This window comes from Mustelus asterias, chromosome 6 (assembly GCF_964213995.1).
Source record: "Mustelus asterias chromosome 6, sMusAst1.hap1.1, whole genome shotgun sequence".
NCBI classification, from domain to species: Eukaryota; Metazoa; Chordata; class Chondrichthyes; order Carcharhiniformes; family Triakidae; genus Mustelus; species Mustelus asterias.
The window spans coordinates 138,161,294-138,187,556 of record NC_135806.1 but is presented as its reverse complement, the minus strand read 5'-3'; the positions used below and the strand labels follow the sequence as shown (position 1 = coordinate 138,187,556).

General features: G+C 45.3%; 1 protein-coding gene across 1 annotated transcript in view; it reads left to right on the top strand.

Moving 5' to 3' along the window:
- The first annotated feature begins 7,986 nt into the window (after positions 1–7,986).
- rnf4 (ring finger protein 4) overlaps positions 7,987–26,263 on the top strand; it is a 29,959-nt gene continuing 11,682 nt past the window's right edge. Inside the window, exons 1-3 of the mRNA XM_078215199.1 lie at positions 7,987–8,124; positions 21,473–21,578; positions 24,347–24,423. Of these exons, the coding sequence (XP_078071325.1) occupies positions 8,116–8,124; positions 21,473–21,578; positions 24,347–24,423 (192 nt within the window). The 5' untranslated portion in view covers positions 7,987–8,115. The remainder of the gene's footprint in view (positions 8,125–21,472; positions 21,579–24,346; positions 24,424–26,263) is intronic.

The window sequence follows — 26,263 nt, the reverse complement described above, 5'->3', positions numbered from 1 at the left end:
TACACTCCTGGCATTAAAATAGACACATCTCAGACCTTCAGCCTGAGCACTTCCCTTCTCCATCACTCGTCTAACCTCCCTCTTACCCTGTTTACATTCCTTATCTATTTGCGAGCTAACCTCCTCGCTCTCAGTCCCCTCATTTCGATTCCCTCCCCCCAACCTTTCTAGTTTAAAGTCTCTCCAGTAGCCTTAGCCAACCTTCCCGCCAGGATATTGGTCCCCCTGGGATTCAAGTGCCACCCGTCTTTTTTAAACAGGTCACACCTGCCCCTAAAGAGGTCCCAATGATCCAAGTACCCAAATCCTTGTCCCTTGCTCCAGTCCCTCAGCCACGCATTCATTCTCCACCGATTCATGTTCTCACTCTCCCGCGGCACAGGCAGCAATCCCGAGATTACTACCTTTACATTCCTCTTTCTCAGCTGTCTACCTAACTCCCTATATTCTCTTTTCATGACCCCTTCCCTCTTCCTACCTATGTCAGCAGTACCTATATGCATCACGACCTTCGGCTCCTCTCCCTCCCCCTTCAGGATTTCTGGGACTCGACCAGAGACATCCCGGACCCCTGCACCAGGGAGGCAAACCACCATCCGAGAGTCCCGTCTGTGTCCGCAAAAACGCCTATCTGACCCCCTCACCGTAGAGTCCCCAATTAGCACTACCCTCCTTTCCTTACCCTTTTGCACTACTGGGCCAGGCTCAGCTCCAGAGACACTGCCACCGCTGCTTCCCCCAGGTGGGCTGTCCACCGCAGTAGTACTCAGACAGGAGTACTTATTATTAAGGGGCACATCCACCGGGGTGCTCACCATCAACCAAGCTTTCTCCTTCCTTACTGTTACCCAGTTACCCTCCTCCCGTGGTCCCGGTGTGACCACCTGCCGATAGCTCCTGTCAATGACCTCCTCACTATCCCTAACCCGGCGAAGGTCCTTGAGCTGCAATTCCAGTTCCCTAACATGGTCCCTTAGGAACCTCAGCTCAACACACCCAGCACAGATATGGTCGTCCGGGAGGCTAGGAGCCTCCAGGACCTCCCACATCCTACATTGGGAACAACATACTGGCCTCACACACATAATTGCCCCTTTAAACACACAGGGAAAAAAAAAGTGAATGAAAATTTTAAACTTACCTTTCCTCCTCCTGTTTTCTCCAAAGCCCTGCTCTCACTGGGTCTTTTTTTTAGGTTAGAGGAGGAGGGAGGGTGGGATACTCTACAAGTGTAGAGTATCGGGATTCCTCTCTGTTCCAATTTATTGGGGAAAAAAAAAAAAATCTCTCTCTCCCAGACCTCCCTGCGCGACCACTTCCGGGTTTAGATATTTTTAAAGAAAAAACCCGCGAAAAAGTAAGTTAAAAAATAACAGCGCTTACCCGCAGCACTCCTCTCGCGAATCTCTCCCTCTCTCTGCACTTCCAAGACGCAATGAGGACTGAGATGTTGACTGAGATATAAGTATTGCCTGACGGCAATGAAGACAGTGGCCAAAGAGAGGCAGGAGACTGATCAGAGAGCTCTATAAAGGAGATTTGGCATGCAGCTGATCTGTGCCTCATTGAGTGCTGTTGATCATTCTTTCTGATCTACCATATTTATGTAGATCCTACCTGGAAATACATTTTGCAACAGGAACTTTGGTGTATCCATCAAAGGCTGTAGCGTTAAATGGCAAAAGCCAGAATTGGATACCACATTACTATGTAAAAGGTTGATATTTTGGCACACAGGTTTTATTAAGTTAGTGACATGAAGTAAATTGAAGCTTTTAGACTCCAATATATTGCCGTGGGTGCTTTCCTCCAGTCCTCCCATACCAGATATATTACATCGCCCTCCTCAGATTCACCAGCTTATAGGGATGACTGAGCAACAAGGGTAACCCTGGAGATACATTGTGACATAATGTTATGCATTGAAAATGGGTGAAGATGAAGCCATGGCCTACTCTTAAGTACTGAAACTAAGGTATTCCTGTTTGATATAAATTATCTGTGAACGTCTCTAAATATGGCATCTTTAGCTTTGAAAACTCGCTCTTCTTCCTTTATGTTCTGAGCCTGAAAATAGCCATAACACGTACCTTCTCTGGTTGAAGGACCTAGTCATCTGTTCCAAGCCTCTGTTGAATTCAGCTCTCTGGCCAGCCCTTTGGAGAAGGTGATTTACCTTGAAGCTCCTGTCTTCCTCAGACTGAGTGGAGGAGGAGTTGAGCCTGACTCCCACTGTAGCTGTTATTAATGTTGAGTATGGGCCGATTCTTAATTTTTCAGTGAGTTGGACTCATCAGATACTAAAATTAAAACTCTGGAGTAGTTACTACTACCTTCTCGAACCTGCCCATTCTGATTTTAGCAGGAGTGAGCAATCAATCTGCCGACAGGAAGCTGATTAGTCATTTAAATATTATAATGAGGCTGTGTCTTCATTTTTACCATTATTAATATTTAACTGAGGCCTCGGGGAAACTTGGCAGCTTATCGGAGGCAAGGGAGCTGAATCCATTAGCTGATTGTGGATCTAATCACTGTTGCGATCAGGGCCACTGCACCCTCAACCCATTCTGTCACTTCCCCAATAGACCTCCTTGCTCTCGTAGGCTTCAGCCCTGCGAAACAGGCTTCTTTTCCATTGGCTGTGAAGTTAAATTCGGGAAACCCTATCTATAAAATTCCTGACCTTGCAAGAGCTTCCCCACCACCAGGACTTGTGTGCCAGTAGACTTTCAGAGACCTCGATCGTCTTCATAGAGAACACAAAAGAATCCCATGGCATTATCCGAGGACAAGCGGGTGAGTTCTCATGATTTGCCCAGTAAAACAACTGGGTTTTGGGCTTTAGAAATAGAGGCATTGAGTATAAAAGCAGGGAATTCATGCTCAATCTTTATGAAGCTCTGGTTGGACCCAAGCATTGCATCCAGTTCTGGTCACCATATTTTAGAAAGGATATGAGGGCTCTTGAGAAGGTGATGAGGAGATTTACCAGACTGGTTCTAGTGATGAGAGGATGTAGTTATAAAGTTAGGTTGGAGGAGCTGAGGTTACTCTCTCTCGGAGCAAAGGAGTTTAAGGGCAGATGCACAATGGGTATAGTACATTATGACCGGTTTAGTTAAGGTTGACAAATAACTCTTGTGTTAGTACAAGGACTGGGGGGACACAGGTTTAATATTTGGTGTAAGAATTGAAGAGTGGGATGTGTGGAAGAATTTCTGTGATGCAGCGAGTCATAATGACTGAGAACTCACAGCCCAGGAAGGTGGTGGAAATGGAGACTATCAATGACTTCAAAAGTGAATTGGATAGGCACTTGCAGGATTGTGGGAAATGAGGCTGATTGGGTCGCTTGAGTGCTGGCATGGACTCTGGGCCATATGGTATCCTTCTGTACGATAGACCCTGGCATTCTATTGTACCTCAATAAACATCTGGTCTTTCATCTCTTGTTGTGGGACCTTGTGCGCAAGAAAATATATTTTCAGAAGTGCTTTTAGTTGTGTACAATTTTGAGATGTGTGAATGGGACTTGTGGAAATGCACATTGATTCTTAGAAGGGTGGATGAACTAAACCACTTCTCATCACTTTCCAGCCTTTTCCTACTCCTGGAAACACTCTTGTATGCCATTGCACTTTAGCAAGAGCACCTCACTGGCGATCTTAGCAAAGATGTGGAGATGCCGGCGTTGGACTGGGGTAAACACAGTAAGAAGTTTAACAACACCAGGTTAAAGTCCAACAGGTTTATTTGGTAGCAAAAGCCACACAAGCTTTCGAGGCTCTGAGCCCCTTCTTCAGGTGAGTGGGAATTCTGTTCACAAACAGAACTTATAAAGACACAGACTCAATTTACATGAATAATGGTTGGAATGCGAATACTTACAACTAATCCAGTCTTTAAGAAACAAAACAATGGGAGTGGAGAGAGCATCAAGACAGGCTAAAAAGATGTGTATTGTCTCCAGACAAGACAGCCAGTGAAACTCTGCAGGTCCACGCAACTGTGGGGGTTACAGATAGTGTGACATGAACCCAATATCCCGGTTGAGGCCGTCCTTGTGTGTGCGGAACTTGGCTATCAGTTTCTGCTCAGCGACTCTGCGCTGTCGTGTGTCGCGAAGGCCGCCTTGGAGAACGCTTACCCGAATATCAGAGGCCGAATGCCCGTGACCGCTGAAGTGTTCCCCAACAGGAAGAGAACAGTCCTGCCTGGTGATTGTCGAGCGGTGTTCATTCATCCGTTGTCGCAGCGTCTGCATAGTTTCCCCAATGTATCATGCCTCGGGACATCCTTTCTTGCAGCGTATCAGGTAGACAACGTTGGCCGAGTTGCAAGAGTATGTACCGTGTACCTGGCGGATGGTGTTCTCACGTGAGATGATGGCATCTGTGTCGATGATCCGGCACGTCTTGCAGAGGTTGCTGTGGCAGGGTTGTGTGGTGTCTTGGTCACTGTTCTCCTGAAGGCTGGGTAGTTTGCTGCGGACAATGGTCTGTTTGAGGTTGTGCGGTTGTTTGAAGGCAAGAAGTGGGGGTGTGGGAATGGCCTTGGCGAGATGTTCGTCTTCATCAATGACATGTTGAAGGCTCCGGAGGAGATGCCGTAGCTTCTCCGCTCCGGGGAAGTACTGGACAACGAAGATCTGCTCGGATGAGGAGGATCGCAACAGACACCTCCAGACGCTGAAAGATGCCCTCATAAGAACAGGATATGGCGCTAGACTCATTGATCAACAGTTCCAACGCGCCACAGCGAAAAACCGCACCGACCTCCTCAGAAGACAAACACGGGACACAGTGGACAGAGTACCCTTCGTTGTCCAGTACTTCCCCGGAGCGGAGAAGCTACGGCATCTCCTCCGGAGCCTTCAACATGTCATTGATGAAGACGAACATCTCGCCAAGGCCATCCCCACACCCCCACTTCTTGCCTTCAAACAACCGCACAACCTCAAACAGACCATTGTCCGCAGCAAACTACCCAGCCTTCAGGAGAACAGTGACCAAGACACCACACAACCCTGCCACAGCAACCTCTGCAAGACGTGCCGGATCATCGACACAGATGCCATCATCTCACGTGAGAACACCATCCGCCAGGTACACGGTACATACTCTTGCAACTCGGCCAACGTTGTCTACCTGATACGCTGCAAGAAAGGATGTCCCGAGGCATGATACATTGGGGAAACTATGCAGACGCTGCGACAACGGATGAATGAACACCGCTCGACAATCACCAGGCAGGACTGTTCTCTTCCTGTTGGGGAACACTTCAGCGGTCACGGGCATTCGGCCTCTGATATTCGGGTAAGCGTTCTCCAAGGCGGCCTTCGCGACACACGACAGCGCAGAGTCGCTGAGCAGAAACTGATAGCCAAGTTCCGCACACACAAGGACGGCCTCAACCGGGATATTGGGTTCATGTCACACTATCTGTAACCCCCACAGTTGCGTGGACCTGCAGAGTTTCACTGGCTGTCTTGTCTGGAGACAATACACATCTTTTTAGCCTGTCTTGATGCTCTCTCCACTCCCATTGTTTTGTTTCTTAAAGACTGGATTAGTTGTAAGTATTCGCATTCCAACCATTATTCATGTAAATTGAGTCTGTGTCTTTATAAGTTCTGTTTGTGAACAGAATTCCCACTCACCTGAAGAAGGGGCTCAGAGCCTCGAAAGCTTGTGTGGCTTTTGCTACCAAATAAACCTGTTGGACTTTAACCTGGTGTTGTTAAACTTCTTACGATCTTAGCAAATGCAGGCTTGTGTTTCCTGACTATCTTATGCAATAGAAGTGAGCTACCTTCTACAGACAGTAACCTCGAGCACATATGTGAAGCACATGTTGAAAAATAGTGTGTATTTGAATTCACAAGCTGCTAGGAAGCTCTGGGATAAGGATCAAGGGCAAGTAAATGCAGTTTCAAAATAGATCAGCATGAACTGATTAAATTGTGGAACAGGTTCGAGGGACTGTACTTATATACCTTTATGATCCAGGGTGGCACAGTGGTTAGCACTGCTGCCTTACAACGCCAGGGACCTGGATTCAATTCTGGCCTCGGGTGACTCTGTGGAGTTTACACATTCTCCCCGTGTCTGCGTGGGTTTCCTCCGGGTGCTCCGGTTTCCTCCCACAGTCCAAAGATATGCAGGTTAGGTGGATTGGCCATGGTAAATTAACCCTTAGTGTCAGGGGGATTAGCAGGGTAAATACATGGCGTTAAGGGGATAGGGCCTGGGTGGGATGATGGTGCAGGCTTGAAGGGCTGAATGGCCGCCTCCTGCACTGTAGGGATCCTGCGATTTATTTGCTCTGCCTTCCCCGGTGAACATAAGCTTCCATGCCATGATGACAAAGAAGCACAGGGAATACACCTTGTGTCCTGACCAATATTTGTCCCTTAAGCATCCTCACTAAAAAATTATCTGTTCATCTTGTGATGTTAGCATACCATTAAGAGATGTTTTTTAAAAAATCATGATCTCTGCAGTTCTGTCAGTGTTCTGCTCATAACCTTAGCTGATGCCGTTATGTTGCTGGGCTGACTACGATGAGTCCTTTTATTGCTACTTAAGTGATTTCAATGGGATTGTTTGTGTTTACTCTGACATTAGTTCTACGATCATGCATTGTTAGGAGAACAGTCATGAGTTTTTTGGACAGTTTTCTTTCCCAGTGAGTTTAAGGTTTCACTTTCAGTTCTGAGCTGCAGTTGGGTTTTATCAGGAATAGCAAGCTGAACAAAAGTGTCTCTCTCCCTGCTTTTTCTTTGGAAATTCTGTTAGTTAGCTGAAAACAAGATCTTGTTTTGCTGAAGGGTCAAAATCTGCTATTGGGGGCAGGACCAGAATGTCTCTGGTGCTTTGGGAAGCTGCCTTGTCTTCAAAGTGTTCAGAGTGAATCCAGAGAACTGCAGACTTCAACCAAAGGATTCAATTTCCATTGTCATGTGAGCAATAGACTTTGCTGTATTAAACCTGTTTAAAAGGTTTTGTCTATGGCAAGGGTTTTGGTTTGATTGGAATACATTAGGTATCTCTAAGTGTTGTACATTATAATTGTTTTGTTTTCATTTATAATTGTTATCTGTACTTATTGGCATTTGACTTTCCATTGAACAAGGGTGTGGGGAACATCTGTGGAATCATAGAATCCCCACAATGTAGAAGGAGGCCATTCGGCCCATTGAACCTGCACTGACGACAAACCCACCCAGGCCCTATCCCTGTGACCTCTTGTAGTTGCCCTGCTAATTCCCCTGACACTGAGGGCAATTTAGCATGACCGATCAACCTAACCCACACATCTTTGGACTGTGGGAGGAAGCCGGAGTACCCGGAGGAAACCCACGCAGACACGGGGAGAATGTGCAAACTGCGCACAGATGGTTACTCAGTCAGAATTGAACCCGGATCCCTGGCGCTGTGAGGCAGCAGTGTTACCGACTGTGCCACCGTGCCGCCCATTTATTGCTAATATTCTTTCCATACATGTCAACTACATTCTCAAACTTTGATGAAAGCTCCTTCGTGGGTCTTTTGAATCACACCTGAAGTGAAACATCTCATGCTTATCCTAGTCAAATTCAAGATGCAAAACATATGATTCAGGTGGGCTCCATAAAACAGTTGGGAATTTCTGACCTGAACCATAACGATTTAGCCCATTGCTGTTGGTGGTATCTTGCTGTGCATCAATGGGTTGCTATGTTTTCCATGCTGCAACAGTGTTTACACTTTGCAAGTACTTGACTCACTCTGCAGCACTTGTGCATGTCCTGAGGTGGTGAAAAGTGCTGTATAAATGCAAGTCTTTTTTTCTCTTTTTAACACAGCGTACCCCCATGTTCTGTCCTGCTGCGATACATCCTGGTAGATTGTCTCTTCCAAAGCATTGCCAACTTAATCAAAGATTGTGAATCTCATCTGATGGAGCAAAGGACATTTTAATACTAACGATAAATTAAGCGAAACCAGATCTACAGGCAGAAGACATGTGGCAAATCAGAAGTTAAACATTGGGTCGGAAGACATCCCTTGCGTTTAACTGATGAAAAACTTTTAAATCTTCACATCTCTTAATTTTAGTTTTCAGAACACAATGAGCACAGTAAGTACTAATACTCACTTACTTTACGGTCTGTGTCCTAACTTTGCCATTGAATGCACTATAGCTGAACCCACAGCTCGGGCCTTTTGGTGATAAATAAATATCCCTTTATGCATTTAATTTAAATCTGCCTAATTAGCTGTTTAGAACATAGAAAGCCACAGCACAAACAGGCCCTTCGGCCCACAAGTTGCGCCGATCACATCCCCACCTCTAGGCCTATCTATAGCCCTCAATCCCATTAAATCCCATGTACTCATCCAGAAGTCTCTTAAAAGACCCCAACGAGTTTGCCTCCACCACCACCGACGTCAGCCGATTCCACTCACCCACCACCCTCTGAGTGAAAAACTTACCCCTGACATCTCCTCTGTACCTACCCCCCAGCACCTTAAACCTGTGTCCTCTCGTAGCAACCATTTCAGCCCTTGGAAATAGCCTATCCAGACCTCTCAACATCTTGTAAACCTCTATCAGGTCACCTCTCATCCTTCGTCTCTCCAGGGAGAAGAGGCCAAGCTCCCTCAACCTATCCTCATAAGGCATGCCCCCCAATCCAGGCAACATCCTTGTAAATCTCCTCTGCACCCTTTCAATGGCTTCAACATCTTTCCTGTAATGAGGTGACCAGAACTGCGCGCAGTACTCCAAGTGGGGTCTAACCAGGGTCCTATAAAGCTGCAGCATTATCTCCCGACTCCTAAACTCAATCCCTTGATTAATGAAGGCTAGTACGCCGTACGCCTTCTTGACCGCATCCTCCACCTGCGAGGCCGATTTAAGAGTCCTATGGACCCGGACCCCAAGGTCCTTCTGATCCTCTACACTGCTAAGAATGGTACCCTTCATATTATACTGCTGCTTCATCCCATTGGATCTGCCAAAATGGATCACCACACACTTATCCGGGTTGAAGTCCATCTGCCACTTCTCCGCCCAGTCTTGCATTCTATCTATGTCTGGCTGCAACTTCTGACATCCCTCCAAACTATCCACAACACCACCTACCTTGGTGTCGTCAGCAAACTTACCAACCCATCCCTCCACTTCCTCATCCAGGTCATTTATGAAAATGACAAACAGCAAGGGTCCCAGAACAGATCCCTGGGGCACTCCACTGGTCACTGACCTCCATGCAGAGAAAGACCCCTCCACAGCCACTCTCTGCCTTCTGCAGGCAAGCCAGTTCTGGATCCACAAGGCAACAGTCCCTTGGATCCCATGCCCTCTCACTTTCTCAAGAAGTCTTGCATGGGGGACCTTATCGAACGCCTTGCTGAAGTCCATATAGACCACATCCACCGCTCTTCCTTCGTCAATGTGTTTGGTCACATTTTCAAAGAACTCAACCAGGCTCGTAAGGCACGACCTGCCCTTGACAAAGCCGTGCTGACTACTTTTGATCATACTAACCCATTTTTGTTTTTACTTTGTTTATTCTTTCAAGGGATGTGGGCATTTGTTGCCCATCCCTGATTACCCTTGATCTGAGAGTCAGCCACATTGTTGTGGGCCTGGAGTCACATGTAGGCCTGACCAGGTAAGGGTGGCAGATTTCCTTCCTGAAAGGACGTTTGTGAACCAGATGGGTTTTTACAGCAATCGATGATGGTTGTTCTGGTCACCATTACTGAGACTAGCTTTACATTCCAGATTTATTAATTGAATTTAAATTCCATCAGCTGTCATGGTGGGATTTGAATCCATGCTCCCAGAGCATTTGGCTGGGCACTGGATGACTCATCCTGCGATATTACCACTACAGCACCTTTTGATGTGAAGTTGTATAATCATCTTGTCCTTTCTTTACTGCCCACTAGCGTAACACTGCCAAGATATTTTCCCAAAGCTGGACTTGCGGATAGCGAAGAGCATTGTCGGGCAATACAGCAGGATATAGATAGGCTGGAAAATTGGGCGGAGAGGTGGCAGATGGAGTTTAACCCGGATAAATGCGAAGTGATGCATTTTGGAAGAAATAATGTAGGGAGGAGTTATACAATAAATGGCAGAGTCATCAGGAGTATAGAAACACAGAGGGACCTAGGAGTGCAAGGCCACAAATCCTTGAAGGTGGCAACACAGGTGGAGAAGGTGGTGAAGAAGGCATATGGTATGCTTGCCTTTATAGGACGTGGTATAGAGTATAAAAGCTGGAGTCTGATGATGCAGCTGTATAGAACGCTGGTTAGGCCACATTTGGAGTACTGTGTCCAGTTCTGGTCGCCGCACTACCAGAAGGACGTGGAGGCATTGGAGAGAGTGCAGAGAAGGTTTACCAGGATGTTGCCTGGTATGGAGGGTCTTAGCTATGAGGAGAGATTGGGTAGACTGGGGTTGTTCTCCTTGGAAAGACGGAGAATGAGGGGGAGATCTATTAGAGGTGTACAAGATTATGAAGGGTATAGATAGGGTGAACAGTGGGAAGCTTTTTCCCAGGTCGGAGGTGACAATCACGAGGGGTCATGGGTTCAAGGTGAGAGGGGCGAAGTATAACTCAGATATCAGAGGGATGTTTTTTACACAGAGGGTGGTGGGGGCCTGGAATGCGCTGCCAAGTAGGGTGGTGGAGGCAGGCACGCTGACATCGTTTAAGACTTACCTGGATAGTCACATGAGCAGCCTGGGAATGAAGGGATACGAACGATTGGTCTAGTTGGACCAAGGAGCGGCACAGGCTTGGAGGGCCGAAGGGCCTGTTTCCTGTGCTGTACTGTTCTTTGTTCTTTGGGGAATTTGAATAAAATGAAAGGCAGCAACATTGGAATAGAGAGAACACTTTGGAATTTGAGGAAGTGAAATTGAGGACAGCATGAATATTGGCTTTTAGAATGTGGAGCAGGAATCGGGCTTCGGGCTGATGGTCCTTGATTGAAGCTCCATTCTGTTATTGTGTAATATTGTTAATAATTGGTGGCTTTTCCATTGTTCCTTTGGAAAAGGTGGTTTTGTAGCTTGCTGTTTGGGATGACGGATGCCTATGCCAGGCAGTTGAGACAAGGTATAGCATGGACCAGAACTTTAGCCTTCAACTGCAAAAGAGCAAGCAACACCAGCCCTGATTTCTGAATCATTCGGTGCCATATTTGGACAGCTCTTGTGTTGTGCATTGTATTCACTTCCCACACCATTTAACAGCAACAGCCCTTTAACAAACACGTGGCTGAGAAAAAGGTTGCCCTGAGAGGCTCAGAATTTGGATGTGCACCTTCCTTAATTGAGTGAGTTGGGCAACTGCCAAACCGCATTAAGAACATAACTAGGAGCAGGAGTCGGCCACCTGGCCCTTCGAGCCGACTCCGCCATTCAATAAGATCATGGCTGATCTTTTCATGGACTCAGCTCCACTTACCCGCCCGCTCACCATAACCCTTAATTCCTTTACTGTTCAAAATTTATCTATCCTTGCCTTAAAAACATTCAATGAGGTAGCCTCAACTGCTTCACTGGGCAGGGAATTCCATAGTCCTAAATCTGCTCCCCCCCCCTTATTTTGTGGCTATGCTCCCTAGTTCTAGTTTCACCCGCCAGTGGAAACAACTTCCCTGCTTCTATCGTATCTATTCCCTTGATAATGTTTCTATAAGATCTCCCCCTCATTCTTCTGAATTCCAATGAGTATAGCCCCAGTCTGCTCAGTCTCAGTCATGGCACGTATAAATTCCAGGCTACCTGGATCCATTATAGTTTGCCTACCGCTACAACAGGTCCAGAGCAGACACCATTTCCCTGGCCCTGCACTCAACCCTGGAACACATAGATAACAAGGACACCTATGTCAGACTCCTATTTATTGACTACAGCTCAACCTTCAACACTAATATTCCCACGAAACTCATCTTCAAACACTGTGGCCTGGGCCTCGGCACCTCCCTCTGCGACTGGATCCTGAACTTCCTAACTCACAGACTACAATCAGTAAGGATTTGCAACAACACCACCTCCACGATCATCTTCAACACTGGTGCCCCACAAGGCTGTGTTCTCAGCCCCCTACTATGCTCCTTATATACCTATGACTGTGTGGCCAAATTCCCCTCCAGCTCGATTTTCAAGTTTACTGACGACACCACCGTAGTGGGTCAGATTTCAAACAATGATGAGACAGAGTACAGGAATGAGATAAAGAATCTGGTGAATTGGTGCGGCAACAATAATCTCTCCCTCAATGTCAACAAAATGAAGGAGATTGTCATCTACTTCAGGAAGCGTAAAGGAGAACATGCCCCTGTCTACATCAACGGGGATGAAGTAGAAAGGGTCGAGAGCTTCAAGTTCTTAGGTGTCTATCCTGGTCCCCCCCATGCTTGCACGATAGTGAAAGCCCACCAACGCCTCTACTTTCTCAGAAGACGATGGAAATTTGGCATGTCAGCGACAATTCTCGCCAACTTTTAAAGATGCACCATGGAAAGCATTTTTTCTGGTTGTATCACAGCTTGGTATGGCTCCTGCTCTGCCCAATACTGTAAGGAACTACAAAAGGTCATGAATGTAGCCCAATCCATCACGGAAACCAGCCTCCCATCCATTGACTCTGTCTACACTTCCGGCTGCCTCAGCAAAGCAGCCAGCATAATTAAGGACCAACCGACTCGAGAACGGCTTCTTCCCTGCTGCTGTCAGATTTTTGAATGGACTTGCCTTGCATTAAGTTGATCTTTCTCTGCATCCTAGCTATGACTGTAACACTATTTCTGCACTCTCTCGTTTCCTTCTCTATGAACGGTATGTTTTGTCTGTGTAGCGTGCAAGAAAGAACGCTTTTCACTATGTTAATACATGTGACAATAAATCAAATCCAAGTCTCTCCTCAAGCCAACCCCCTCAACTCCAGAATCAACCTAGTGAATCTCCTCTGCACTTCCTCCAGTGCCAGTATATCCTTTCTCAAGTAAGGAGACCAAAACTACACACACTACTCAAGGTGTGGCCTCACCAGCACCTTATACAGCTGCAACATTACCTTGCTGTTTTTAAACTCCATCCCTCTAGCGATGAAGGACAAAATTCTATTTGCCTTCTTAATTACCTGCTGCATCTGCAAACCAACTCCTTGAACAAAGAACAAAGAACAGTACAGCACAGGAAACAGGCCCTTCGGCCCTCCAAGCCTGTGCCGCTCCTTGGTCCAACTAGACCAATCGTTTGTATCCCTCCATTCCCAGGCTGCTCATGTGACTATCCAGGTAAGTCTTAAACGATGTCAGCGTGCCTGCCTCCACCACCCTACTTGGCAGCACATTCCAGGCCCCCACCACCCTCTGTGCACAAATTCACCCAGGTCCCTCTGCACAGCAGCATGTTGCAATTTTTTACCATTTAAATAATAGTCCATTTTGTTGTCATTCCTACCAAAATGGATGACCTCACATTTATCAACATTATACTCCATCTGCCAGACCCTTGCCCACACACTTATATTATCTGTATCCCTTTGCAGACTTTCAGTATCCTCTGCACACTTTGCTCTGCCACTCATCTTAGCGTCATCTGTGAATTTTGACACACTACACTTGGTCCCCAACTCCAAATCATCTATGTAAATCGTAAACAATTGCGGCCCCAACACTGATCCCAGAGGCACTGATCACCAACCAGAAAAACACCCATTTACCCCCACTCTTAGCTTTCTGTTAGTTAACCAATCCTCTATCCATGCTAATACATTACCCGTAACACTGTGCACCTTTACCTTAGTAAGAAGTCTAACAAAACCAGGTTAAAGTCCAACAGTTTTATTTGGTAGCAAATGCCCCTAGCTTTCAGAACGTGCTGCTCCTTCATCGGGTGGAGTGGGAAATGTGCTCACAAACAGGGCATACAGAGACACAAACTCAATTTACAGAATAATGATTGGAATGCTAATCAAGCTAATCAATGCTAATACAGCTGATCAAGTCTTAAAGGTACAGACAATGTGAGTGGAGAGAGCATTAAGCACAGGTTAAAGAGATGTGTATTGTCTCCAGCCAGGACAGTTAGTGAGATTTTGCAAGTCCAGACAAGTCGTGGATGTTACAGATAGTGTGACATGAACCCAAGATCCCAGTTGAGGCCGTCCTCGTGTGCGGAACTTGGCTATCAGTCTCTGCTCAGCGACCCTGCGCTGTCATGTGCTGAGAAGGCCGCCTTGGAGAACGCTTACCCGAAGATCAGAGGCCGAATGCCCGTGACTGCTGAAGTGTTCCCCAACAGGAAGAGAACAGACTTGCCTGGTGATTGTCGAGCGGTGTTCATTCATCAGTTGTTGTCGCGTCTGCATGGTTTCCCCAATGTACCATGCCTCGGGACATCGTTTCCTGCAGCGTATCAGGTAGACAACGTTGGCCGAGTTGCAAGAGTATGTACTGTGTACCTGGTGTTCTCACGTGAGATGATGGCATCCGTGTTGATGATCCGGCACATCTTGCAGAGGTTGCTGTGGCAGGGTTGTGTGGTGTCGTGGTCACTGTTCTCCTGAAGGCTGGGTAGTTTGCTGCGGACAATGATCTGTTTGAGGTTGTGTGGCTGTTTGAAGGCAAGAAGTGGGGGTGTGGGGATGGCCTTGGCGAGATGTTCGTCTTCATCAATGACATGTTGAAGGCTCCGGAGTAGATGTCATCGCTTCTCCGCTCTGGGGAAGTACTGGACGACGAAGGGTACTCTGTCCACTGTGTCCAACATGTCAAAGACTGGAGGAATACAGAGAAGGTAGAAAAGAACTCAGAGAGTTAGAAGGGCAAAAAGAGGTCACAATGTCCTTGACAGATAGGATTAAGGAGAATCCTAAGGCATTTTATACATACGTTAGGAACAAGAGGGTTGTTAGGGAAAGAATCGGACCTCTCGGGGACAAAGGAGGGGAATTATGCTTAGAACCAAAGGAAGTAGGTGAGATCCTAAACGAATACTTTGCATCAGTATTCACAAAGGAAAGGGACATGTTGACTGGTTTTGTCTCAGAGATGTTTTGACCCGTTAGAAAAAATCTCAATTACAAGGGAGGAAGTGTTACGTTTTTTAGGAAACATTAAGACAGACAAATCCCCAGGGCCGGATGGCATCTATCCTCAACGACTCAGGGAGGCAAGAGATGAAATTGCTGGGCCTCTAACAGAAATCTTTGTCTTTTCGCTGGACGCAGGTGAGGTCCCAGAGGATTGGAGGATAGCAAATGTGGTCCCGTTATTTAAGAAGGGTAGCAAGGATAACCCGGGTAATTATAGGCCGATGAGCTTGACGTCCGTGGGAGGGAAATTGTTGGAGAAGATTCTTAGAGATATGCGCATTTAGAACTGAATAATTTCATTCGCGATAGACAGCATGGTTTTGTACGAGGGAGGTCATGCCTCACAAATTTCGTTGAGTTTTTTGAGGAGGTGACAAAAACGATTGACGAGGGAAGGGCTGTGGATGTCGTCTATATGGATTTTAGTAAAGCGTTTGACAAGGTCCCTCATGGCAGGCTGGTGCAAAAGGTGAGCTAGCTAGATGGCTGAAGAACTGGCTTAGCCACAGAATGTGGAGATGCCGGCGTTGGACTGGGGTAAACACAGTAAGAAGTTTAACAACACCAGGTTAAAGTCCAACAGGTTTATTTGGTAGCAAAAGCCACACAAGCTTTCGGAGCTCTTAGCCCCTTCTTCAGGTGAGTGGGAATTCTGTTCACAAACAGAGCTTATAAAGACACAGACTCAATTTACATGAATAATGGTTGGAATGCAAATACTTAGAACTAATCAAGTCTTTAAGAGACGAAACAATGTGAGTGGAGAGAGCATCAAGACAGGCTAAAAAGATGTGTATTGTCTCCAGACAAGACAGCCAGTGAAACTCTGCAGGTCCACGCAACTGTGGGAGTTACAAATAGTGTGACATGAACCCAATATCCCGGTTGAGGCCGTCCTCGTGTGGCCGTCACACAAGGACGAGGACGTCACACGAGGACGGCCTCAACCGGGATATTGGGTTCATGTCACACTATTTGTAACTCCAACAGTTGCGTGGACCTGCAGAGTTTCACTGGCTGTCTTGTCTGGAGACAATACACATCTTTTTAGCCTGTCTTGATGCTCTCTCCACTCACATTGTTTCGTCTCTTAAAGACTTGATTAGTTGTAAGTATTTGCATTCCAACCATTATTCATGTAAATTGAGTCTGTGTCTTTATAAGCTCTGTTTGTGAACAGAATTCCCACTCACCTGAAGAAGGGGCTAAGAGCTCCGAAAGCTTGTGTGGCTTTTGCTACCAAATAAACCTGTTGGACTTTAACCTGGTGTTGTTAAACTTCTTACTGTGTTTAGCCACAGAAGACAGAGGGTAGCAGTGGAGGGGTCTTTTTCCGGTTGGAGGTCTGTGACTAGTGGTGTTCCGCAGGGCTCTGTACAGGGACCTCTGCTGTTTGTGATATATATAAATGATTTGGAAGAAGATGTAGCTGGTGTGATCAGTAAGTTTGCGGACAACACCAAAGATTGCTGGAGTTGCGGATAGTGATGAACATTGTCAGAGAATACAGCAGGATATAGATAGGCTGGAACATTGGGCGGAGAAATGGCAGATGGAATTTAATCCAGATAAATGTGAAGTGATGCATTTCGGTAGATCTAATGTAAGGGGGAGCTGTACAATAAATAGCAGAACCATCAGGAGTATAGACACACAGAGGGACCTGGGTGTACAAGTCCACAGATCCTTAAAGGTGGCAGCACAGGTGGTGAAGAAGGCATATGGCATGCTTGCCTTTATTGGACGGGGCATAGAATATAAAAGTTGGCATATGATGTTGCGGCTGTATAGAATGTTGGTTAGGCCACATTTGGAATACTGCGTCCAGTTCTGGTCGCCACACTACCAGAAGGACGTGGAGGCATTGGAGAGAGTACAGAAAAGGTTTACCAGGATGTTGCCTGGTATGGAGGGTCTTAGCTATGAGGAGAGATTGGGTAAACTGGGGTTGTTCTCCCTGGAAAGACAGAGGATGAGGGGCGACCTAATAGAGGTGTATAAAATTATGAAGGGCATAGATAGGGTGAACAGTGGGAAGCTTTTTCCCAAGTCGGAGGTGATGAACACAAGGGGTCACGGGTTCAAGGTGAGGGGGGCAAGGTTCAACACAGATGTCAGGGGGATGTATTTTACACGAAGGGTGGTGGGGACCTGGAATGCACTGCCAAGCAAGGTGATTGAGGCGGACACGCTGGGATCGTTTAAGACTTATCTAGATAGCCACATGAACAGACTGGGAATAGAGGGATGCAAACAAATGGTCTTGTTGGGCACATGAGCGGCGCAGGCTTGGAGGGCCAAAGGGCCTGTTCCTGTGCTGTATTGTTCTTTGTTCTTTGCTGGCTTGATGGACGCAATGACCCCTTTCTGCACTGTAGGGATTCTATGATTTTTTGAATTTCCCGTCTCAAAGGAGTCCACATTTACTTTGCTTTTTTTTGAAAGAAAGCATATTGTCAAAAGTTCTGTTTTTATATTGCTTCCTAGTTTGCGCTCACTCTAATCCCTCCCTCCACCAACACTTCAGTCATCCTTTGCTCATTATCCAAACCCTCCCAATTCTCAGGATTATTATTCCTTTTGACAATACTATACTTTCCTCTTAATCTAATACTGTCTTTAACTGCTCTCTTTCGCCTCAGCTATAGCGTTTTTCTAGTGGAATTTCTATTCCTTAAAATACATTGAAAAATATGAATTTATTTCAAATGTTGGCCATTATTAATCGTGGAATCATAGAAACCCTACAGTGTAGAAAGAGGCCATTCGGCCCATCGAGTCTACACTGACCACAATCCCACCCAGGCCCTACCCCCACATCCCTTCACATTTACCCACTAATCCCTTAACCTACCCATCTCAAAAAATCTACCAAATTTTTAAATCTAATTTCCCAAACTACTTAAGCTAACCTGCCCCAAGTAAATTTGCAGAAAGCCAGTAGCAAAGGAAAGGCTCCAACGTTTGACTGAATCACATCACTCAAACTTTCTTCTTATCCGTATGGCTGAGGAAGGAGCCATAGTCTGACTTCAAGCTTAACCATCATTCAACAACCTCAGCTGATGCAGTGTGAATAGTGATGCCATGATCTCTTTGGGCAGGAGATCAGTATGTGGCCAATGGTCTGACTTCGATTGCCACTGTCACAGTTTGAGCTGTTTCCCTTGTGGAACAAGTGGCCGCACATTCCCCAGCCAATCCTCAAGCCCTGCCTCCAGATTCTCTGCGGCAGGTTGAAATCTGGGACTTCACCACTTGGGTCTGTTGCCAGGTTGTGGTTGGAGATGTTTGCAGCCAACAAGAAAATTTGCGATTGAGAAGAGGGACTATCAGTTAAACTTAATGAGATTTTATCCATTGTATTATGATCAGTCTTCCATGGAAGAGCCAGTGCAGTGATAGGACCCATGCAGCCTCCAATGTAGCAGAGGTTTACATATCCAAGTCCAACATCAGTCTTATTTAACATACCAGACCTACTTAATCTAGTTTCTTCTGTGAGGGGCTAAATTAAACATCTGGGAAGGTTGTTTGCTCTCAAGGGTAGCGAGCAGATTTAAAAAAAACTCATTTATGGGATATAGATGTCGCTAGCTAGACCAACATCTATTGTCCATCCAGAGTTGCCCTTGAGAAAGTGATGGTGAGCTGCCTTCTTGAACTGCGGCAGTCCCTGAGGTATAGGTATTCCCATGGTGCTGTTGGGAAGGGAGTTCCAGGATTTTTGACCCAGCGACCGTGAAGGAACGGTGTTCTATTTCCAAGTCAGGATGTTGAGGACTTGGAGGGAAAACTCCTGGCGGTGGTGCTCCCATGTATTTGTTCCCCTTGTCCGTCTAGATGGTAGTGGTCATGCATTTGGAAGGTGCTGGAGCTCCTGAGGGCAGCAGGACAGATAAATGAGATAGTTAAGACACATTGGATGCTTGCCTTTGTTAGCCGAGGTACAGAATGCAAGAGCAGGGAGGTTATGATAGAGTTGTATGAAACACTTGTTAGGTCACAGTTAGAGTACTGTGTGCAGTTCTGGTCACTGCACTGTAGGAAGGATGTGATTGCACTCGAGAAGGTGCAGAGGAGATTCACCAGGATGTTGCCTGGGCTGCAGTGTTTCAGCTATGAAGAGGCTGGGTTGAGCAGAGAAGGCTAAGGGGGACCTGATTGAGGTGTACAAAATTATGAGGATTATAGATAGGGCAGATAGAATTTTTTTTTCCTTTAGTAGAGGGGTCAATAACCAGCACAGATTTAAGGTAATGAACAGGAGACTTAGAGGGGAGTTAAGGAAAAACCTTTTCACCCAGAGGGTGGTGGGAATCTGGAACTCTCTGCCTGAAAGGGTGGCAGAGGGGGAATCCTCAACAGTTAAGATGTATTTAGATGAGCACTTGAAACACCATAGCATACAAGGCTATGTACCAAGTGCAGGAAAATGGAACTAGAATAGATTGCTGTTTGATGGTCGGCACAGACATGATGGGCACAAGGCCTCTTTCTGCGCTGCAAAACTCTGACTTTATTACCTTCTGAAAACATGTCCCGTCTCTTTTGACAACATCAACTGTAAAGCCTGCTTAGATGGGTTCCTTTGATGATCGAAACCCTTTCTACAACGAAAAAAATGAGTAAAGTTTGTACTGACTCATCCGAAACATCAGAGATGGAAACTCGAAGCCTTTTTAAGCATAGGTATACAAAAACTTAGTTTGTCTGATCACTGTCATTTAATCATTGTAGCCCAAATAACATCCTAATAAATCAATGTTGTAGCCCTTCCAAGGCCATTATATCCTTCCTAAGCAGTGGTGCCCAGAATTTCTCCCCGTACGTCAACTGTAGTCTCACCAGAGCAACTGACGACAATCCCGCCCAATCCCTATCCCCTAGTTCCGCTGACACTAAGGGACAATTTACCATCGTTAATCAACCTAACCAGCACATCTTTGGGCTGTGGGAAGAATCCGGAGCACCCGGAGGAAACCCACACAGACACAGGGAGAACGTGCAAACTCAACACAGACAGTGACTCCAGGCTGGCATGGTCCCTGGCGCTGTGAGGCAGCAGTGCTAACCATGGCGCCACCATGCCGTCCTTTCCCCAATATTGTGGTGGTAATGAAAGACATTGAACAAATAAGCCAACAACTCAAAATGCATCTAGATAATAGTCTGCAGCCAACTCCTACTGCAGAGAATTTAATCATTTGTAGCCTTTTATATTTTTGGATTAAACCCATGTGGGTGTTCTGATTGAAAACAATATTCTAAATCCGTCAACACACAGTATACAGTGTCTCTACCACAAGATCTGTCACTTGGTGCTGTAGTTTGGTGAGCTGCTGCACCATTTGAACCACGTCACTTTGCCCCTCTAGTTATTGCTGTTTGCTCTTGGTGTAATTGTATATAGCAAGCAGTTTAATGCAAAGAAGCAGAGGAGATAGCTTTTATGCGTGCCATTTGGCCATTGAATCAAACAGTATAGGAATCCATTCAGCCCATCGTGCCTATGCTAGCTCTTTTACCAGAGCTAATCCCACTTCCTTTTTCTCGATACCCTGCAGTAGTTTTTTCGGATATATATCCAGTTCTCATTTTAGAATTTATTCTTGAATCTGTTACCACCACCCTTTCAGGCAGTTTATTCCAGATCATTATGACTTATTGTAAAAAGGAAAAAACTATTCTCCTGGTTCTTTTGTCAGTTACTTCTGTGCCCTTTAGTTACCAACCAAACCACTCCCCTCCCCCCCCCATCAATGAAAGAAGTTCCTGATTTTCTTTGATAAAACTGTCACAATTCTGAACACATCCATTAAATATCCTATTATTCTTCACTATTCAGGAGAATAATCCCAGTTTAAATAATCCCAGTTTCACTCAATTCTTCACGTGGTCCAGGCTCTTTCCCCAATTTTGTTCTGATAAATCTCCTTCGCAACCTCTGTCCAAGGAATAGTGGAGAAAAGACCAACAGAGCTTCTCCCTGGAGTACAACTGTTCAAGCTGTGCAGGTCCCTAAAGCTTGTACCTTTGTCCTGGCCCATGGAACATGCCAGGCATTCATGTAAGGGATTTACTTTTCACACTTGGCTAAAGTTCAGTTTTTAATCATCTGATTCTCATTATTTTTAAAAGAATATTCTAAATTTTCCTCCATTTAAGTCACTTAACATTTTCTGTACTTCAGCAAGATCCCTCCTTAACCATGTTCTCAAACTGCAGAATCCAAGCCAGAATTGACTGGAAAACATTGTTTTGTTGAAAGATTGAACGAATTGAGAGTGAAGGAGAAAAGCCGATCATGCCATTGTCACCTAGTCTGCAAAATATAAATGGGTTTATATTTTTCAGACACACAGAAAACGTAGGATGATGCCTTCTCAGCAATACAGACGGGTGCGCCGCCAACGCAGATCACCAGAACCAGCTGAACCTGAGGCGGAAATCGTAGAGACTGGTAAGCAGCTAGGCTTGTCTTGGCTAAACCTTCCTGCAGTCCAAAAGAAGTGCAGTTAGGTGCATTGACCTGAACAGGCGCCGGAGTGTGGTGACTATGGGAATTTCACAGTAATTTCATTGCCGTGTTAATGTAAGTCTTACTTGTGACTAATAAATGAACTTAACTTTTAACTTAAAAGGAGATTTTAGCTCGCATGGTCAAAGAGGTGGGTTAATTGAGTGTTTCAAAGGAGGGGAGGAAAGCAAAGTCCAGAGGCGGCGAGGTTTAGGGAAATGTTTCCATAGCTTGGGACCTCGACAAAGGCGTGACCACCAATAGTGGGGCAATTAAAATCAGGGATACTCAATGTGGGAATTAGAAGAGCATGGAGATCTTGGAGGACGAGGAAGCTGGTGGAGATTAGAGTTTGTGGGGGCAGAGTGCACCAAGGAGGGATTTAAAACAAGGAAAATAACTTTAAAATCATGGTGTTGCTTGAGCAGAAACCAATGCGAGTCAGTGAACACAGTGGGGTGATGGAGAGAGGGATGAAGTTGGTCGCTGGGGAATGGAGTTTGGAGCAGGGACAGAATCATCATAGAATCCCTAGAGTGCAGAAAGAGGGCATTCAGCCCATTGAGGCTCCACAGACTGTCGGCTGAAAACAATGATTGCAGTCTTTTCAATATTAAATTGGAGGAAATTTCTCCTGACCCAGTGCTAGATGTTGGATAAGCAGTCTAATTTAACAGTGAAGGAGTCGAGAGAGGTGATGGTGTGATAGAACTAGTTATTATCAGTGTCTGCAGCAGGGACCTTAAATCACTGGAGAAATATCACCAGCAATGCCTCTGCACGATCCTACAGGATAGATGCTCCAATATCCAAGTCTTTTCTCAGGCCTGCATCCCCAGTATCCAGACCTTGGTCATTGTTAAGGAACACATTGTCTGCATGCCTGACACAAGACACATAAAACAAGCCATGTATTCCGAGCTCTGTCATGGAAAGCGCTTCCCAGGAGAGTAGAGAAAACGATTAGGAGACGTTCTCCAAGCCTTCCTGAAAAATTGCAATATCCCGACCAATTTGTGAGAATCTCTTGAGATTAACTAAATGAGAAAAAAAGCATCCGTGAAGGTGCCAACAATTTTGAACGTCTCCAGCTGGCCCAGGTGAAGGCCAAGTGCAAACATCTGAAGGAGCGGACCCAAAATCAGAGCACCCCACCCACCCACCACTTCAAATACTCCCTACCCCACCTGTGGCCCAGTGTGTGGATCCAGCATTGGACAGTCACCTCGGGACCCCCAGTCCTGGAGTGGGAGACAGTCATCCTCAGCTCTCGATGTCTGCCTAAGAAAATGTGGGAACTGATGGTGTGCTTTTGGAAGGTGTCACTCGGAGCAGCATGTAGGTGAGAAGCAGAAGGGGGCCAAGGATGGATCCCTGGGGGGCAGCAGACATACCGGTGCGTTCTTAGTGACTACTTTGTTTTCGAGAGACAAGAACCCCAGCTGGTTTTTTGTTATAAGTTCAGTTGCAGGATCATCCTATGAATGTGGAAAGATTTAGGGATTCTGGTCGAGGGATTCACTGTTGAAGCTTGTCCTGGCTGATGGGGCAAATCACTGCTCTGTCATAACTAAATTCCAAGTATCAATCTCTGCCACCAGATGAGAGTTCACACTGTTGGGCTGTCAGTAATTTGACCCAAATTCCACAGGGTCCCAAAAATAGGAGATAAGAATAAGAAAAAAATCTAGCTTGAGGATTAGAAGTAATCAATTTCTAACGGCAAAAAGAAACCCCCAAGACTTTTTTTTAAAAAAACAACCGAAGACTTTACAATTCTGAAGGGTTTTCATGTGATGAATAGGCAAAAATTATTTCTCTGGTTGGGTTGTTTGTGACAAGGTATCCTTACTTTGAAGCAATCACGAAAGATTGAAGGGAAAGATGAGGATAAGTTTGATCTTTCAACAGTGCAGGGTGTGGTTTAGAATGAATTGTAAGTTTTCAAGGGGCAATTGAATATTTGAAACAGAAATCACTGTCTAATTTTGTGATGTTGCTTAAGGGATAAATATTTGCCAGGACAGTGTTTTCCAGTCATAGAACATAGAACAGTACAGCACAGAACAGGCCCTTCGGCCCATGATGTTGTGCCGAGCTTTATCTAAAACCAAGATCAAGCTATCCCACTCCCTATCATCCATGTGCCTAACCAATAACCGCTTAAATGTTCCTAAAGTGTCATGCCATGAGATCTTCCACATCCATCCAAGAGAGTAGGCATAGCTTTGAATGAGTATTTAATCTGAATAACAGCAACTCCAACAGTGTAGCACTTCCACTGTACTGTTAACTTGGATCACAGGTTCATGTCTTTGGATTGGAACTTGAACCTACGCCCTACCATTTGAAGTGAGGAACTCTACCACTGAGCAATGATTGGCGTAGGCTTTACTGCTAGATTGACCAATTATACTGGTGTAGTCGTGATGTGTGAAAATGGAAAGTTGTTGCATTTACCAAAACTGTCAGAAAATAAGGCTGCGTATCGTATGTACGCCACACTTGGTTCTGTTTAAAATTGGGGGACTTCAGCTTGCTTGCAAGTCATTTATTTTTGTATGGGAAATACAAAAGTTTAGGATGCAGCCTATGTGTATCTCTAGTATTTTTGTGCTGTAAAATTATTGTTTGTTTACCCGTGTTTATGATCTGTAATATGTTTTGTTTTAAATCCAAATTCGACAGCATTCTTTGTTTGGTCTCCTCAGGTGCAGAGGTCGTTGACCTGACCTGTGAATCCTCTGAACCTGTGGTTGTCGATCTAACCAATAATGACTCTGTTGAGGTAAGTGGTGATGAGCTCAGCTTCTTGGCTTGTCACAGTGCAGCGATTGGCTGGGTGGTCTATCAGTTGTATCTGGAGATAAGTGTGAAGATTGAAAGAGAAGCTTGCAGCACAGCAGCAATATCTGTCGGAGACGGACAGTTCATAGAAATCATAGAAACCCTACAGTACAGAAAGAGGCCATTCGGCCCATCGAGTCTGCACCAACCACAATCCCACCCAGGCCCTACCCCCATATCCCCACATTTTCTACCTATTAATCCCTCCAACCTATGCATCTCAGGACACCAAGGGGCAACTTTAGCATGGCCAATCAACCTAACCCGCACATCTTTGGAGTTCTGTCTCTGTCACCAAAAAACCCTCCGCATTGAATTTTTAAAAAAGGAGTGCATGTTTCTCACCAATTTTCATAGTTGTGAACATGGTGAGGTGTTTTTTTCTGTTGCAGTCTTCAATATTGTCATTGATCTAGCATTTTAGATGCCACTGCCCAATATCTCATGGGGTTGGGTATGTGCACAGTAATCTATGCTCATTCAGTAAAGGAGAAATTCCGAGCTATTAGACCCTTCTCCCAATGATTTCAGTGCGACAGCTTGACGTGGGCGATTTCCATTGCAAATATTGGCAGGTCATTTTAACAATTCCATTTTAAATTGAGCATCAATAGCCTTATAAAAATGGGAATTCAATTACATCTATGAACCCTTCTCCAATTATTGCTTTGCCTGCTTCAGTTATAGACAGTACTTGTAATGACTCACCTGTGCATTGCCACTGAGTTGCTTTGTTTGCAAGAATATTGCTTTCATGGATACAAGTTTCACGCTTTGTCCAGTTGTTGTCACTCTAAGGTTCCCTTTGTTGAGGTTTCCAAGGGTTTGCCAACCATGCTTTTGCAAATTACAGTTGACTAGTTGTAAGCTTGTCTATCACAGGCGCATAATACACGGAGCAACCTTAAGACTTCGATCATTCACTTCCTGTTGATCTTGGATTTAGAAGAGATTAGCATTAAGTGTCAATTCCAGCTCCTGGAACTTTGCTCGATACTTAAATCATCAGAGGACTTCCTCTCATGGATGGTGCAAATCCAGTACCTATAATTGGTGCAGTGGTTATGTTGCTAGACTAGTAATCTAGAGGTTTGCACTTCCATAAAACACGAGTACAAAGCCCATTGTCATTTGAGGCTGTGAATTGAGGTTTTTTTCTAAAGAGCTGCTGTCAATAAAAATGACCAGGAAGTTGTCAGTGTAATTAACCAACTGGTTCATTGTCCTTTTTAAGGATAAAAATTGCTGTCAGTACCTGGCCTATATAGGACTTGTTCCACTCATGGTTAATTCTTCTTTGCCCTCACCTAGCAAGTCACTCAGGGCACTTGAGAGGTATGCAAAAAATTGCTCATCTTGCCAGTGACACCCACATCGCAAATGAATAAAATCTAGCAACATTCAACTCGTTAATCTCCTCTAATTCTTGCTTTAGGAAGACTTACAGTGCAACGCGCTCTGAGGCCCTTAACAAATGTTACAAGGCACTATTATTAAGCTGCTCTACTTCGTTTCTCTAATAGTTATTGATGAAGAACTGAAAACACAACTGCCTGTTCTCAGTTGCATAAACATTGCAGTCCTGGGGATGATTTGATTTGATTTTGCCCTTTACTTGTTCAGTTGCGTCCCACTGAAATGGACTTTGTTCTTCCTGGTTCACAGATCCAAGCAGGGGTGGGAGGAAAGCACGGTACATCTTTGCCACTATTTTCAGTAATGCAAATTTAATGTTTGTTATCCTGAATCTATAAATGAGTTCTCTAGTTTAGCATTGTTTT